This window comes from Erinaceus europaeus, chromosome 5 (genome assembly GCF_950295315.1).
Source record: "Erinaceus europaeus chromosome 5, mEriEur2.1, whole genome shotgun sequence".
NCBI lineage: Eukaryota > Metazoa > Chordata > Mammalia > Eulipotyphla > Erinaceidae > Erinaceus > Erinaceus europaeus.
Genome location: NC_080166.1, coordinates 32,727,634 through 32,743,529, shown reverse-complemented (window position 1 = coordinate 32,743,529; position 15,896 = coordinate 32,727,634). Strand labels below are relative to the sequence as shown.

Genomic DNA, 15,896 nt, shown 5'->3' with positions numbered 1-15,896 from the left:
TCAAAACCTTCTTAGACAAACAACAGTTAAAGGAGGCAACTATCACCAAGCCGGCCCTGAAAGAGGTACTAAAAGACCTCTTATAAACAAGAACATCACAATAATACTTGCAATATATCAGAGTAAATAAATTGTTTTTTAGAACAATGGCACTACAATACATTAAATCCATAATATCAATAAATGTCAATGGCTTAAACTCACCCATCAAAAGGCACAGGGTGGGGGGATGGATCAGAAAACATAACCCAACCATATGCTGCTTGCAAGAATCCCATCTGTCACAACAAGATAAACACAGACTTAAAGTGAAAGGATGGAAAACTATCATACAGGCTAACGGTCGACAAAAAAGGGCAGGAACAGCCATTCTCATCTCAGACACGATAGATTTTAAATTAAATAAAGTAATAAAAGTTAGGCAAGGACATTACATAATGATTAGAGGATCAACCAGCCAAGAAGACTTAACAATTATTAACATCTATGCACCAAACGAGGGACCATCTAAATACATTAAGCATCTACTGAAAGAATTTCAAAAATACATCAATAGTAATACAATAATAGTGGGAGACTTCAATACCCCACTCTCACACTTAGACAGATCAACAAAGCAGAGAACCAATAAAGATACAAGAGAATTGAATGAAGAGATTGACAGACTAGACCTCTTGGACATTTTCAGACACCTCCACCCCAAAAAACTGGAGTACACCTTCTTTTAAAATCCACATAACGCATACTCAAGGATAGACCACATGTTAGGCCACAAAGACAGCATCAATAAATTCAAGAGCATTGAAATCATCCCAAGTATCTTCTCAGACCACAGTGGAGTAAAAATAACAACAAACGGAAAATTATTAAAAGACATAGAATTTGGAAACTAAACAACATGCTCCTTAAGAACCACTGGGTCAGAGACTCACTCAAACAGGAAATTCAAATGTTCCTGGAAACTAATGAAAATGAAGACACAACCTATCAAAATATTTGGGACACAGCTAAAGCAGTACTGAGAGGGAAACTTATAGCCATACAATCACATATTAAACACCAAGAAGAAGCCCAAATGAACGACCTTACTACACACCTCAAGGACTTAGAGGAAGAGGAACAAAGGAACCCTAAAGCAACCAGAAGGACAGAAATCACTAAAGTTAGAGCAGAAATAAACAACATCGAAAATAAAAGAACCATACAAAAGATCAATGAAGCCAAATGTTGGTTCTTTGAAAGATTAAACAAAATTGACAAACCCCTAGCCAGACTCACCAAACAAAAAAGAGAGAAGACTCAAATTAATAGAATTGTAAACGATACAGAAGATATCACAACTGACACCACAGAAATCCAGAGAATTCTGCGAAACTTCTATAAAGAACTATTTGCCACCAAGCTAGAGAATCTGGAAGAAATGGAACAATTCCTAGAAACCTATGCCCTTCCAAAACTGAACCAAGAAGAACTACAAAATCTAAATGCACCAATCACAGACAAAGAAATTGAAACCGTTATTAAGAATCTCCCCAACAACAAAAGTCCTGGATCAGATGGCTTCACAAACGAATTCTACAAAACTTTCAGGAAACAGTTAATACCCATACTTCTTAAGCTATTCCATAAGATTGAAGAAACAGGAATACTCCCTTCCACCTTTTATGAAGCCAACATCACCCTGATACCAAAAGCTGATAGGGACAGAACAAAAAAGGAAAACTACAGACCAATATCTCTGATGAACATAGATGCCAAAATATTAAACAAGATCTTGGCCAACCAGATACAGCAACACATCAAAAAGATTGTTCATCATAACCAAGTGGGATTCATCCCAGGAATGGAAGGCTGGTTCAACATCCGTAAATCAATCAATGTCATTCATCACATCAATAAAAGCAAAGCCAAAAACCACATGATTATATCAATAGATGCAGAGAAAGCCTTTGACAAAATCCAACACCCATTCATGCTCAAAACTACAAAAAATGGGAATAGATGGGAAATTCCTCAAGATAGTGGAGTCCATATATAGCAAACCTACAGCCAACATCATACTCAATGGACCGAAGCTGAAAACATTCCCCCTCAGATCGGGGACTAGACAGGGCTGTCCACTGTCACCGTTACTCTTCAACATAGTATTGGAAGTTCTTGCCATAGCAATCAGGCAAGAGAAAGAAATCAAAGGGATACAGATTGGAAGGGAAGAAGTCAAGCTCTCACTATTTGCAGATGATATGATAGTATACATAGAAAGACCTAAAGAATCCAGTAGAAAATTACTGGAAGTTATTAGGCAATATAGCAAGGTATCAGGCTACAAAATCAATGTACAAAAATCAGTGGCATTTCTTTATGCAAACACTAAATCTGAAGAAGAAGAAGACATCCAGAAATCACTCCCATTTACTGTTTCAGCAAAATCAATCAAATACCTAGGAATAAAGTTGACCAAAGAAGTGAAAGACTTGTATGCTGAAAACTATGAGTCGCTACTCAAGGAGATAGAATCTGATACCAAGAAATGGAAAGATATCCCATGCTCATGGATTGGAAGAATAAATATCATCAAAATGAATATTCTCCGCAGAGCCATATACAAATTTAATGCAATACCCATCAAAGTTCCACCAGGCTTCTTTAAGAGAATAGAACAAACACTACAATCATTTATCTGGAACCTGAAAACACCTAGAATTGCCAAAACCATCTTAAGGAAAAGAAACAGAAATGGAGGCATCACACTCCCAGACCTTAAACTATATTATAAAGCCATCATCATCAAAACAGCATGGTACTGGAACAAAAATAGGCACACAGACCAGTGGAACAGAATTGAAAGCCCAGAAGTAAATCCCAACACCTATGGGCATCTAATCTTTGATAAGGGGGCCCAAAGGATTAAATGGAAAAAGGAGGCTCTCTTCAATAAATGGTGCTGGGAAAACTGGGTTGTAACATGCAGAAGAATGAAATTGAACCACTTTATCTCACCAGAAACAAAAATCAACTCCAAATGGATCAAAGACCTAGATGTCAGACCAGAAACAATCAAATACTTAGAGGAAAACATTGGTAAAACACTTTCCCACATACACCTCAAGGACATCTTTGATGAATCAAACCCAATTGCAAGGAAGACCGAAGCAGAAACAAACCAATGGGACTACATCAAATTGAAAAGCTTCTGCACATCCAAAGAAACTATTAAACAAACAGAGAGACCCCTCACAGAATGGGAGAAGATCTTCACATGCCAGACATCAGACAAGAAACTAATCACCAAAATATATAAAGAGCTCAGCAAACTTAGCACCAAAAAAGCAAATGACCCCATCCAAAAATGGGCAGAGGAAATTAACAAAACATTCACCACAGAGGAGATCCAAAAGGCTAACAAACATATGAAAAACTCCTCTAGGTCACTGATTGTCAGAGAAATGCAAATTAAGACAACACTAAGATACCACCTCACTCCTGTAAGAATGGCATACATCAAAAAGGACAGCAGCAACAAATGCTGGAGAGGATGTGGGGACAGAGGAACCCTTTTACATTGCTGGTGGGAATGTAAATTGGTACAGCCTCTGTGGAGAGCAGTCTGGAGAACTCTCAGAAGGCTAGACATGGACCTTCCATATGACCCAATAATTCCTCTCCTGGGGTTATACCCCAAGGACTCCATAACAGGCAACCAAAAAGAGGTGTGTACTCCTATGTTCATAGCAGCACAATTCATAATAGCTAAAACCTGGAAGCAACCCTGGTGCCCAACAAGAGATGAGTGGCTGAGAAAGCTGTGGTATATATACACAATGGAATACTATGCAGCTATCAAGAACAATGAACCCACCTTCTCTGACCCATCTTGGACAGAGCTAGAAGGAATTATGTTAAGTGAACTAAGTCAGAAAGATAAAGATGAGTATGGGATGATCCCACTCATCAACAGAAGCTGACTTAGAAGATCTGAAAGGGAAACTAAAAGCAGGACCTGATCAAATTGTAAGTAGGGCACCAAAGTAAAAGCCCTGTGGTGAGGGGTAGACATGTAGCTTCCTGGGCCAGTGGGGTGTGGGCGTGGGCGGGAGGGATGGGTCACAGTCCTTTGGTGGTGGGAATGGTGTTTATGTACACTCCTAGCAAAATGTCGACATATAAATCAGTAGTTAATTAATATGAGAGGGGGAAATCAATTGTATGTCTCAAAGTTTCTCAAAAGACAAACTGAATCTTTTAAATATATAGGCTACGTATTTGATATGCGGACTCTCTCAAAAGCCTAGACCAAGTAGATTAGAAGCTTCCAATAGCACAGCTATATACAAGATACTGGGTACTGTACAGCAAACCATAACAAAGGGACTTTTCAAAGTTAACCCAATTAACAAATAATGTGATAATAATATTAACTATTGATTGTCTTTTTGAACCCTAAGACAGCAGGAACCTCACATCTTCACTATAGAGCCCCTACTTCCCCCAGTCCTGGCACCCTTGGATAGGGCCCACTTTCCCGTATGCATCTCCCAATCCAAACCAAATAATATTGCATCCGCCGATCACAACCTAACCAAAGCAACGATTGCCATCTCAACATGCTTCACCTCAGACTGTATCCAGAGACTTCACGTGTGGAATGACAACCCTTCAGCTTCATTACTCGGGTGAGACCTTTCCTTTAATAGTACACTCTAATTTCATCTCAGGTAGTTCACTTTCTAACAAAGTCCCATAACCTAGATATACACCAGTTTCTGTGAGAGAGAGCTTATGTGCACACGTATCCATAAACTACTGCAAAATATATACCTGAAAGCAGGATTACACTAGAGTTTGCAGTGAGTACCTCCCTAACACTTCCTCTCCACTATTCCAAGCTTGGGATACATGATTGCTCAACAAATTGTTTGGCTTCATATGTTAACTCTCTTTTCAGTCACCAGGTTCCAGATGCCACTAGGATGCTGGCTAGGCTTCCCTGGATTGAAGACCCCACCAATGTGTCCTGGAGCTCAGCTTCCCCAGAGACACACCCTACTAGGGAAAGAGAGAGGCAGACTGGGGGTATGGACCGACCAGTCAACGCCCATGTTCAGCGGGGAAGCAATTACAGAAGCCAGACCTTCTACCTTCTGCAACCCTCAACAACCCTGGGTCCATGCTCCCAGAGGGATAGAGAATGGGAAAGCTACCATGGGAGGGGGTGGGTTATGGGGATTGGGTGGTGGGAATTGTGTGGAGATGTACCCCTCCTACCTTATGCTTTTGTTCACTAATCCTTTCTTAAATAAAAAATTTAAAAATAAAAAAAAAAGAATTAGAGTAGAGGTGGTGCGGACTAGAGGTCGGGCTGCTCCAGCCTTCCCAGGCAGTGGCGGGCAAGGCGGGTGCGCCAGGCATTGTCCTCGGCTCGGGAAGGCGGCTCCTCCACCGGTTGCTGAGCGCTGCTGGGTGGCCTGCCGAGGACCGAAAGGGAGCACTGTAGCTCGGGGCTTTCTCTTGGGAGTCTCCGGGGACCACCGTGACCCTGAGGGCAGATTCGAGGACTTCTTGAGTACAGCTCTCATTGGATCAAAAGGACTTGGAGCTAGTTTTCATTTTTGAGAAATCCTTTAAAAAAGTCTGGAGGGGGGGTTTCCTGGAAGATGGTGGACTGAGAAGCTGCTAGTGGCTGAGCTCAGACCACATCTCCTGGAAACGGTAGGATTTTCTGCCTTTAGCAGGCCAGCCAATAAGGGGTCCTAGCGGTGACACCAAGGAGGTGAATATAACTTAATTTGGGTTAAGAATTAGAGTAGGGAAAAAAGGGGAAAATTTTTTTTTCTTCCTTTTAATTTTCAAGCATACCTCCTTCCTGCCCCCCCCCCCCCCATAAGCAGTCCCTGGAGACCAGCTCCTAGCAGGATCCTCTACACCACCAAACAGGGTGCTTTTTTGAATTCACTGATACACATTTGGGAATTTCTTTTCACTGCTCTTTAATTACAACTCTTTTTCTTATCTTCTCCCTTTTCTCTCTCTTGTCTCTCTCTCTCTCTCTCTTTTTAATCTTGTCATACACTTCTTCCTTCTTCTTTGCCTTTCTGAATTTGTGAATTATTTTGGGGAAGAAATCTGACTCAGATTGGACTCTCTATGTGTGTATCTCTGCTCTAGTTCCCTTCCCCTCTTGTGACCCCTAGAATATACAGTGGATTGTAGATTTGCATAACTGTCTATTCTTGCTATCCTTTCTTTCTTTTCTCTTTCTTCACTGGGATTTGGTTACTATTTTTTCACGGACTGGAGAAATTGTTTGGCTAACTGGTAACGATTAAACTACTTCAATACTTACTTCAGTTGCTACTGTTATTCCGGAGGTTGGTGAGTGCAATTGTCATAAAGGTATTTGGTAAAGTGTTACTTGTACTCAAGACACAACAACTGAGGAACAACAGAGCATAAAAAAAGAAACACATAAATAAAAAATGGGTAGATTAAAAACAAATAAAACTGCTACTCCAATGAATGAAGACAAGAACCCAGAAGAAACTACAAATCAGCCAGAAGTAACCATAGATAAGAAAAGTATGCAAGCAATAATAAACTTATTAATCACAGAAATGAAAACAACATTGGAGGAAAGGAATGGCAGTATTAGGGAAACAACAGTTGAGACCCCCAAGGAAAATACTGATTATCTTGAGGCAATTAGAGAACTGAAAGCTGAAACAGCTGTAATGAAGAAAGAAGTTGAGGCAAGGGAAAGCAGACTAACAGAAGCAGAAAACAGAATTAGTCAGACAGAGGATGAGTTAGAGAAAACAAAGAAAGAGGTGAAAGAGCTTAAAAAGAGATTGAGAGACACTGAAAACAACAACAGAGACATATGGGATGATCTCAAAAGAAGTAACATTCGCATAATTGGCCTGCCAGAGGAAGAAAGAGAGGAAGAGGAAGCAAACATTCTAGAGGAAATAATAGAAGAAAACTTCCCAGACCTGAATAACAGAAAGGATATCAAGATTCAAGAGGCTCAGAGAGTACCAAACAGAATCAACCCAGACCTGAAGACACCAAGACACATCACAGTCACAATGAGAAGAAGTAAGGATAAAGAAAGTATCCTAAAGGCTGCAAGAGAGAAACAAAAAGTCACATACAAGGGAAAACCCATAAGACTATCTGCAGACTTCTCTACTCAAACTCTAAAAGCCAGAAGGGAGTGGCAAGATATCTATCGAGCCCTGAATGAAAAAGGGTTTCAACCAAGGATAATATATCCTGCTAGACTTTCATTCAAACTAGATGGAGGGATCAAAACCTTCTTAGATAAACAACAGTTAAAGGAGGCAACCATCACCAAGCCGGGGTTCTAAAAGACCTCTTATAAACAAGAACATCACTATAATACTTGCAATATATCAGAGCAAACAAATTTTTTTAGAACAATGGTACTACAATACATTAAATCCATAATATCAATAAATGTCAATGGCTTAAACTCACCCATCAAAAGGCACAGGGTGGGGGGATGGATCAGAAAACATAACCCAACCATATGCTGCTTGCAAGAATCCCATCTGTCACAACAAGATAAACACAGACTTAAAGTGAAAGGATAGAAAACTATCATACAGGCTAACGGACTACAAAAAAGGGCAGGAACAGCCATTCTCATGTCCGACATGATAGATTTTAAATTAAATAAAGTAATAAAAGATAGGCAAGGACATTACATAATGATTAGAGGAACGATCAGCCAAGAAGACTTAACAATTATTAACATCTATGCACCAAACGAGGGACCATCTAAATACATTAAGCATCTACTGAAAGAATTTCAAAAATACATCAATAGTAATACAATAATAGTGGGAGACTTCAATACACCACTCTCACACTTAGACAGATCAACAAATCAGAGAACCAATAAAGATACAAGAGAATTAAATGAAGAGATCGACAGACTAGATCTCTTGGACATTTTCAGACTCCTCCACCCCAAAAAACTGGAATACACCTTCTTTTCAAATCCACATAACACATACTCAAGGATAGACCACATGTTAGGCCACAAAGACAGCATCAATAAATTCAAGAGCATTGAAATCATCCCAAGTATCTTCTCAGACCACAGTGGAGTAAAAATAACAACAAACGGAAAATTATTAAAAGACACAGAATTTGGAAACTAAACAACATGCTCCTTAAGAACCACTGGGTCAGAGACTCACTCAAACAGGAAATTCAAATGTTCCTGAAACTAAGGAAAATGAAGACACAACCTATCAAAATATTTGGGACACAGCTAAAGCAGTACTGAGAGGGAAACTTATAGCCATACAATCACATATTAAACACCAGAAGAAGCTCAAATGAATGCCCTTACTGCACACCTCAAGGACTTAGAGGAAGTGGAATGAGGGGACCCTAAAGCTACCAGAAGGACAGAAATCACTAAAGTTAGAGCAGAAATAAACAACATCGAAAATAAAAGAACCATACAAAAGATCAATGAAGCCAAATGTTGGTTCTTTGAAAGATTAAACAAAATTGACAAACCCTAGCCAGACTCACCAAACAAAAAAGAGAGAAGACTCAAATTAATAGAATTGTAAACGATGGAGGAGATATCACAACTGACACCACAGAAATCCAGAGAATCCTGCGAAACTCCTATAAAGAACTATTTGCCACCAAGCTAGAGAATCTGGAAGAAATGGAACAATTCCTAGAAACCTATGCCCTTCCAAAACTGAACCAAGAAGAACTACAAAATCTAAATGCACCAATCACAGACAAAGAAATTGAAACCGTTATTAAGAATTTTCCCAACAACAAAAGTCCTGGACCAGATGGCTTCACAAACGAATTCTACAAAACTTTCAGGAAACAGTTAATACCCATACTTCTTAAGCTATTCCATATAATTGAAGAAACAGGGGCAAACGCTAGAAGAAGAAGAAGAAACAGGAATACTCCCTTCCACCTTCTATGAAGCCAACATCACCCTGATACCAAAAGCTGATAGGGACAGAACAAAAATGGAAAACTACAGACCAATATCTCTGGTGAACATAGATGCCAAAATATTAAACAAGATCTTGGCCAACCGGACACAGAAACATATCAAAAAGATTGTTCATCACGACCAAGTGGGATTCATCCCAGGAATGCAAGGCTGGTTCAACATCCGTAAGTCAATCAATGTCATTCACCACATCAATAAAAGCAAAGCCAAAAACCACATGATTATATCAATAAATGCAGAGAAAGCCTTTGACTAAATCCAACACCCGTTCATGCTCAAAACTCTACAAAAAATGGGAATAGACGGGAAATTCCTCAAGATAGTGGAGTATATATATAGCAAACCTAAGCCAACATCATACTCAATGGACAGAAGCTGAAAGCATTCCCCCTCAGATCGGGGACTAGACAGGGCTGTCCACTGTCACCGTTACTCTTCAACATAGTATTGGAAGTTCTTGCCATAGCAATCAGGCAATAGAAAGAAATCAAAGGAATACTGATTGGAAGGGAAGAAGTCAAGCTCTCACTATTTGCAGATGATATGATAGTATACATAGAAAAACCTAAAGAATCCAGCAGAAAATTACTGGAAGTTATTAAGCAATATAGCAAGGTATCAGGCTACAAAATCAATGTACAAAAATCAGTGGCATTTCTTTATGCAAACAGTAAATCTGAAGAAGAAGAAGACATCCAGAAATCACTCCCATTTACTGTTTCAGCAAAATCAATCAAATACCTAGGAATAAAGTTGACCAAAGAAGTGAAAGACTTGTATGCTGAAAACTATGAGTCGCTACTCATGGAAATCGAAACTGATACCAAGAAATGGAAAGATATCCATGCTCATGGATTGGAAAAATAAATATCATCAAAATGAATATTCTCCCCAGAGCCATATACAAATTTAATGCAATACCCATCAAAGTTCCACCAGGCTTCTTTAAGAGAATAGAACAGACACTACAATCATTTATCTGGAACCTGAAAACACCTAGAATTTCCAAAACCATCCTGAGGAAAAAAACAGAAATGGAGGCATCACACTCCCAGACCTTAAACTATATTATAAAGCCATCATCATCAAAGCAGGATGGTACTGGAACAAAAATAGGCACACAGACCAGTGGAACAGAATTGAAAGCCCAGAAATAAATCCCAACACCTATGGGCATCTAATTTTTGATATGGGGCCCAAAGGATTAAATGGAAAAAGGAGGCTCTCTTCAATAAATGGTGCTGGGAAAACTGGGTTGTAACATGCAGAAGAATGAAATTGAACCACTTTATCTCACCAGAAACAAAAATCAACTCCAAATGGATCAAAGACCTAGATGTCAGACCACAGTCTTTTGGTGGTGGGAATGGTGTTTATGTACACTCATAGCAAAATGTAGACATATAAATCAGTAGTTAATCAATATGAGAGTGGGAAAATCAGTTGTATGTCTCAAAGTTTCTCAAAACACAAACTGAATCTTTTTAATATATAGGCTGTGTATTTGATATGTGGACTCTCTCTAAAGCCTAGACCAAGTAGATTAGAAGCATCCAATAGCACAACTATATACAAGATACTGGATACTGTACAAAAGGACTGTACTAACAAAAGGACTTTTCAAAGATAACCCAATTACCAAATAATGTGATAACATTAACTATCGATTGTCTTTTTGAACCCTAAGACAGCAGGAACCTCACATCTCCACTATAGAGCCCCTACTTCCCTCAGTCCTGGAACCCTTGGATAGGGCCCACTTTCCGGTATGCGTCTCCCAATCCATACCAAATAATATTGCATCCGCCGATCACAACCTAACCAATGCAATGATTGCCACCTCAAAATGCTTTACCTCAGACTGTGTCCAGAGACTTCACGTGTGGAATAACAACCCTTCAGCTTCATTACTCGGGTGAGACCTTTCCTTTTATAGTACACTCTAATTTCATCTCAGGTGGTTCACTTTCTAACAAAGTCCCATAACCTAGTTATACACCAGTTTCTGTGAGAGAGAGCTTATGTTCACACGTATCCATAAACTACTGCAAAATATATACCTGAAAGCAGAATTATACTAGAGTTTGTAGTGAGTACCTCCCTAACACTTCCTCTCCACTATTCCAAGCTTTGGATCCATGATTGCTCAACAATTTGTTTGGCTTCGTATGTTAACTCTCTTTTCAATCACCAGGTTCCAGATGCCACCAGGATGCTGGCCAGGCTTCCCTGGACTGAAGACCCCACCAATATGTCCTGGAGCTCAGCTTCTCCAGAGACCCACCCTACTAGGGAAAGAGAGAGGCAGACTGGGAGTATGGATCGACCAGTCAACGCCCATGTTCAGTGGGGAAGCAATTACAGAAGCCAGACCTTCTACCTTCTGCAACCCTCAATGACCCTGGGTCTATGCTCCCAGAGGGATAGAGAATGGGAAAGCTATCAGGGGAGGGGGTGGGTTATGGAGATTGGGTGTTGGGAATTGTGTGGAGTTGTACCCCTCCTACCTTATGGTTTTGTTCATTAATCCTTTCTTAAATAAAAAATTATAAAAAAAGAATTAATATATGCATTATAAGCCTACCAGAGGAAGAAAGAGACAGAGGTGGAAATATTCTACAGGACATAATAGATGAGAACTTCCTAGTCAATTTTCCAACATAAAAGAAATAAAGGTTCAAGAAGCCCAGAGCTACCCAAACAGAATTAACTTAGAGCTAAAGACACCAAGACACATCATATTTAGAATGGAAAGGTATAGGGATAAAAAAAGGATCCTGAAGGCTGCAAGAGAAAAACAAAGAGTCACCTACTGAGGAAAACCCATAAGATCATCAGCAGATTTCTCCACACAAACTCTAAAGGCCAGAAGAGAATGGCAGGTTATATATCAAGTGCTCAATGAGAACGGCTGCTAGACTATTATTCAGAGTAGATGGAGCTTGAAGAAATCATGTTAAGTGAAATAAGTCAGAAACAGAAGGATGAATATGGGATGATCTCATTCACAGTTAGAAGTTGAAAAACAAGATCAGAAGAGAAAATACCAAGCAGAACTTGGACTGGAGTTGGTGTATTTCACCAAAGTAAAAGACTGGGGTGGGTGAGTGGGTGGAGTTCAGGTCCCAGAACAGGATGGCAGAGGACCTAGTGGGGGTTGTATTGTTATGTGGAAAAATGAGAAATGTTATGGATGTACAAGATATTGTATTTACTGTTGACTGTAAAACATTAATCCCCCAGTAAAGAAAAAAAATACTGCTGTTTCTAGCTAAGTGCATTAATTTGTGACAATCATTGCAATCATGGATGTTATATATCATTTTTAATGTTTTATTAAAGTGTAAAAAAAACTTATTCTATCAAATGTTCCTACTCTGGGGAAACCGAGGAGGATTGTCGTTGACATCTGTCAGCGTGATGTTGACCGTGGTGGTCCCAGATAAGCCCCCCATCTGGCCGCCCATGTCCTTGGCTTGAATCACCACTTGGTACTGCTCCTTGTTTTCACGATCCATGTTGAGCAAGGCTGTCTTGATGATACCTGTGGATATGGAATTCAGAAGTGGAAGGGGATGTAATAAAAATATTTTATTGGGTTATTTATTTATGCAAAGAAAAACAAACTGTCCAACTCAATATACAAAGCACTATGCAGATGTCATAAACATGAATATAGATAGCCTTTAGACTGAAAGAAATTACAACCATCTAGGGGAGAGAGGTATGTTTTAATAAAATACCTACAGCACAAAGAATGACAATTAATAGAAGTAAAATCCCGCAGTAGTATAGACTGTAAGTAGTATTTGGCAAGTGGTACAAAGGCATGCCGCTAAAATTGCTTAACAAAAGACATTTAAGAGTATTAGGAAGAAATTGACTCATGAGCTCCACTTGCTCATTATATATACCCACCATCATGAATGTTCTGAGGATTTTCTTGAACATGAAACTATGGCATTAAAAAAAGACAGTATCAGTTCTCTCATAATTCTCTAATTCTCAACTTGTATGACCCTAGAAAATTAAGTCCTCCTAATGTTGATGTGAACTGGTACCAGCAGTACCTGACATTCTTAGATTAAGCTAAAATTATCTCTACTGCTAGGTAGTTATGAAATACTTAGTTAAAAGAATTTTTAAAAGTTTGCCAGATTTCTACATACAGTTTAGGCTTAACAACAATCTTTCAAGAACACTGGAGAAGGCTTTGGACCATTCTCTGTTGGCAGATTCTAAGGCTGAACAACTAATGATGCTGAAAATATCTTTTTATTTTTAACAAGAATTTCTGAGACAACAGGTCAATTTTCTTCCTATAGTCTTGACTTCAGTGAAAGTGCAGTTGCTTTTAGCTCTCCAAATAATAGTTCTTCTCTATTTAAAACACAGGAAATCACCTCAGCCTTTTGTCTTTTAAGTTGAATATTTCTAGTTTTTCATGCTTATTTTTTCAGCTCAAAATTTTTCTTTCTCCTTGGGACTCTTTCCAAGTTGACTGCTTTTTTAACACATCGATTTTCTACTGAATGTGGTATCTGAGAAAGATTTTGATTTCCTCCTAACAATAATGGGATGCTTGAAAAACTATAAGAGAATTGGACTGATGTTATGATAGTAGCAATATATAGGATTAACTGTGCACAACTGAAGTTTTGCTTTTGCTTTAAGAAGACTAGAAGAAGGCTCTACTGAGCCTAGACACCCAGAATAGGGATTCATCTCAACTTTGGTTTCTTTCTACAACTACTATGGTAAGAGGAAGGGAACATAGTGGTCTGTGTGTGCACCAGGTCAAAAATTCCATTTGAAAGTTGTTCACATGGATCATCATCACATTTTATTGGCCCAAACTAATCATGTGGTTATATATAGCTCTAGAGAAAGGTAGGGAGATACAATCCTTTATTATGACTAGAAAACAAATCAAAATGTAGCTACATGTAGTCTTATTTTTCAGAAGGAGTGGGCCTTTTGCTTCACCCTAGAGTGGAAAAAAAACCCCATAATACTCCATATAATTCTTCTGCTCCTACACTGTCTAAACACAGTGGATGAAAGATCCAGTGTCTTTGACAGAATGTTTGATTAAAATGATCTGGATGCCATGTTTACTAATGTGTCACTGGAGTTTGGCAGACAAACCTAGACAAATTCCATCATTCTAATTGCTTTTATTAAAAAGCATGCTAGCTCAGTTGAGCCTGTCAGTTTGACTTACAGATTGTATAAAAAAAGATCAGAAAGAATTCTAACCTGTTTCTGATTCAACTGAAAAATAAGGCTGTCCTTGGAGGATACTATAGACAACTTTAGCACTGTTTCCATATGTTGGATCATCGGCATCTGTGGCAGTAACCTGGACAACAAACGTGCCTGTAATGATAGAAACATGAATTGGAAATTAATTAAGGGTCAATTATGAGTTCTTGATAGGTAACACAGAAATAGAAATCTTACTTTTAAAATATTTATTTATGTATTGATAGAGATAGAAATCAAGAAGGATGGGAATATATACAGAGAGGGGAGGAGGGAGAGAGAGAAAGGGAAGGAGAGAGAGAGAGAGAGAGAAAGAGAGAGAGAGAGAGAGAGAGAGAGAGAGAGAGGCCTATAGCACTGCTTTACCACTCATGATGCTTTCCCTCTGCTGGTGGGGACCAGGGACTTGAACCTCAGTCCTTGTACATTCTAACAGGTCTATTCTACCAAGTGCTCCACTGTCTGGCCCTCAGAATCTTACACTGGAATGACCAAGACTTTGGGTTATATCGATTTCAACCTACTGGCAAGTTTATTTGATTTGGACTGTTACTATAGTGACTCCTTCAATTTATCTAGGCCCAAGTCATTTATGATCTTGTAGATCATAGGGATTAGCTCTGAAAGTTGTCTAAGTAGGGGACTACTTAAGATTTAGCTGAACTCAATGTCTCTCTTTCTAAAATATTTATTTATTTTAATTGATAGTGTAGAGAGAAATTGAGAGGGAAGAAGAGACTGAGAGGGAGAGAGAGACATCTGCAGCACTGCTCCACCACGTGGTAGCTCCCACCTGCAGGACAGGACTGGAGGCTTGAACATAGGTCCTTGTACCTGGTAACATGTACACTCAATTGAGTGTGCTACACCCACCCGCAACCCTAGTGCTGGATTTTCTGTGTCATAGGTGCTCTTTCTTTAGGACTCTAATGTGCTGATGTGGAACATGAAAATGTAGTTTTTTCCTTTGTTTTGTTTTTGTGACCAAGGATATGCCATCCTGAGAACAAAGGTGAATAGGATAGAAAATCTCAGACAAACTATTGAATTCAAATTATACCATTTCCAAAGACCATTTAGGTAAAGTGGCTAATGGTTTTATTATTAAATTTGAGTTGAGTTTTCCATTACTTGCCAATAAAAGCATACTAAATAATAACATTTATTTGATAACTATAAGAGGTTGAAAGACCTTGAACCTCGAAGAGGTAGTTTTCAAATTACATGGAGAACTAATTGGAACAGCATAGCACAGACATCTGGAATCTATTACAAGGTGATTATAACTAGATGCACAATATAGACTATGATATTTTAAATGAACATTCTTACTTAGGGTCCACAGTGGTCTAGTCATTTACAAAGTGTCTCTAACCCCTTTGTAATTCCATAGATCTTTTTTTTGTGTGTGTATGTCTTCATCTGTATTTTGCTGAAAAGAGAAATTTCATAGATTTTGTTTTATTCTAAAAGAGTTAGACTTTTCAAAAGGGTAAAACACTATGATTAAGATCATTTTAAGTTTGATCTTTTGCATTCAAATCAAATAAATAATAAGTATATTGCTATAAGAATTCTCCGGTTCTTGAAAAGGAAAAAAAAAAAAACC

The 15,896-nt window shown here is 38.7% G+C and overlaps 1 protein-coding gene across 1 annotated transcript in view; it reads right to left on the bottom strand.

Annotated features, from left to right (window-relative positions):
- Positions 1-15,896, bottom strand: part of CDH6 (cadherin 6) — a 199,659-nt gene that overhangs the window by 47,540 nt on the left and 136,223 nt on the right. Inside the window, exons 4-5 of the mRNA XM_060191189.1 lie at positions 14,282-14,401; positions 12,399-12,566 (exon numbers count right to left, since the gene is read on the bottom strand). Of these exons, the coding sequence (XP_060047172.1) occupies positions 12,399-12,566; positions 14,282-14,401 (288 nt within the window). The remainder of the gene's footprint in view (positions 1-12,398; positions 12,567-14,281; positions 14,402-15,896) is intronic.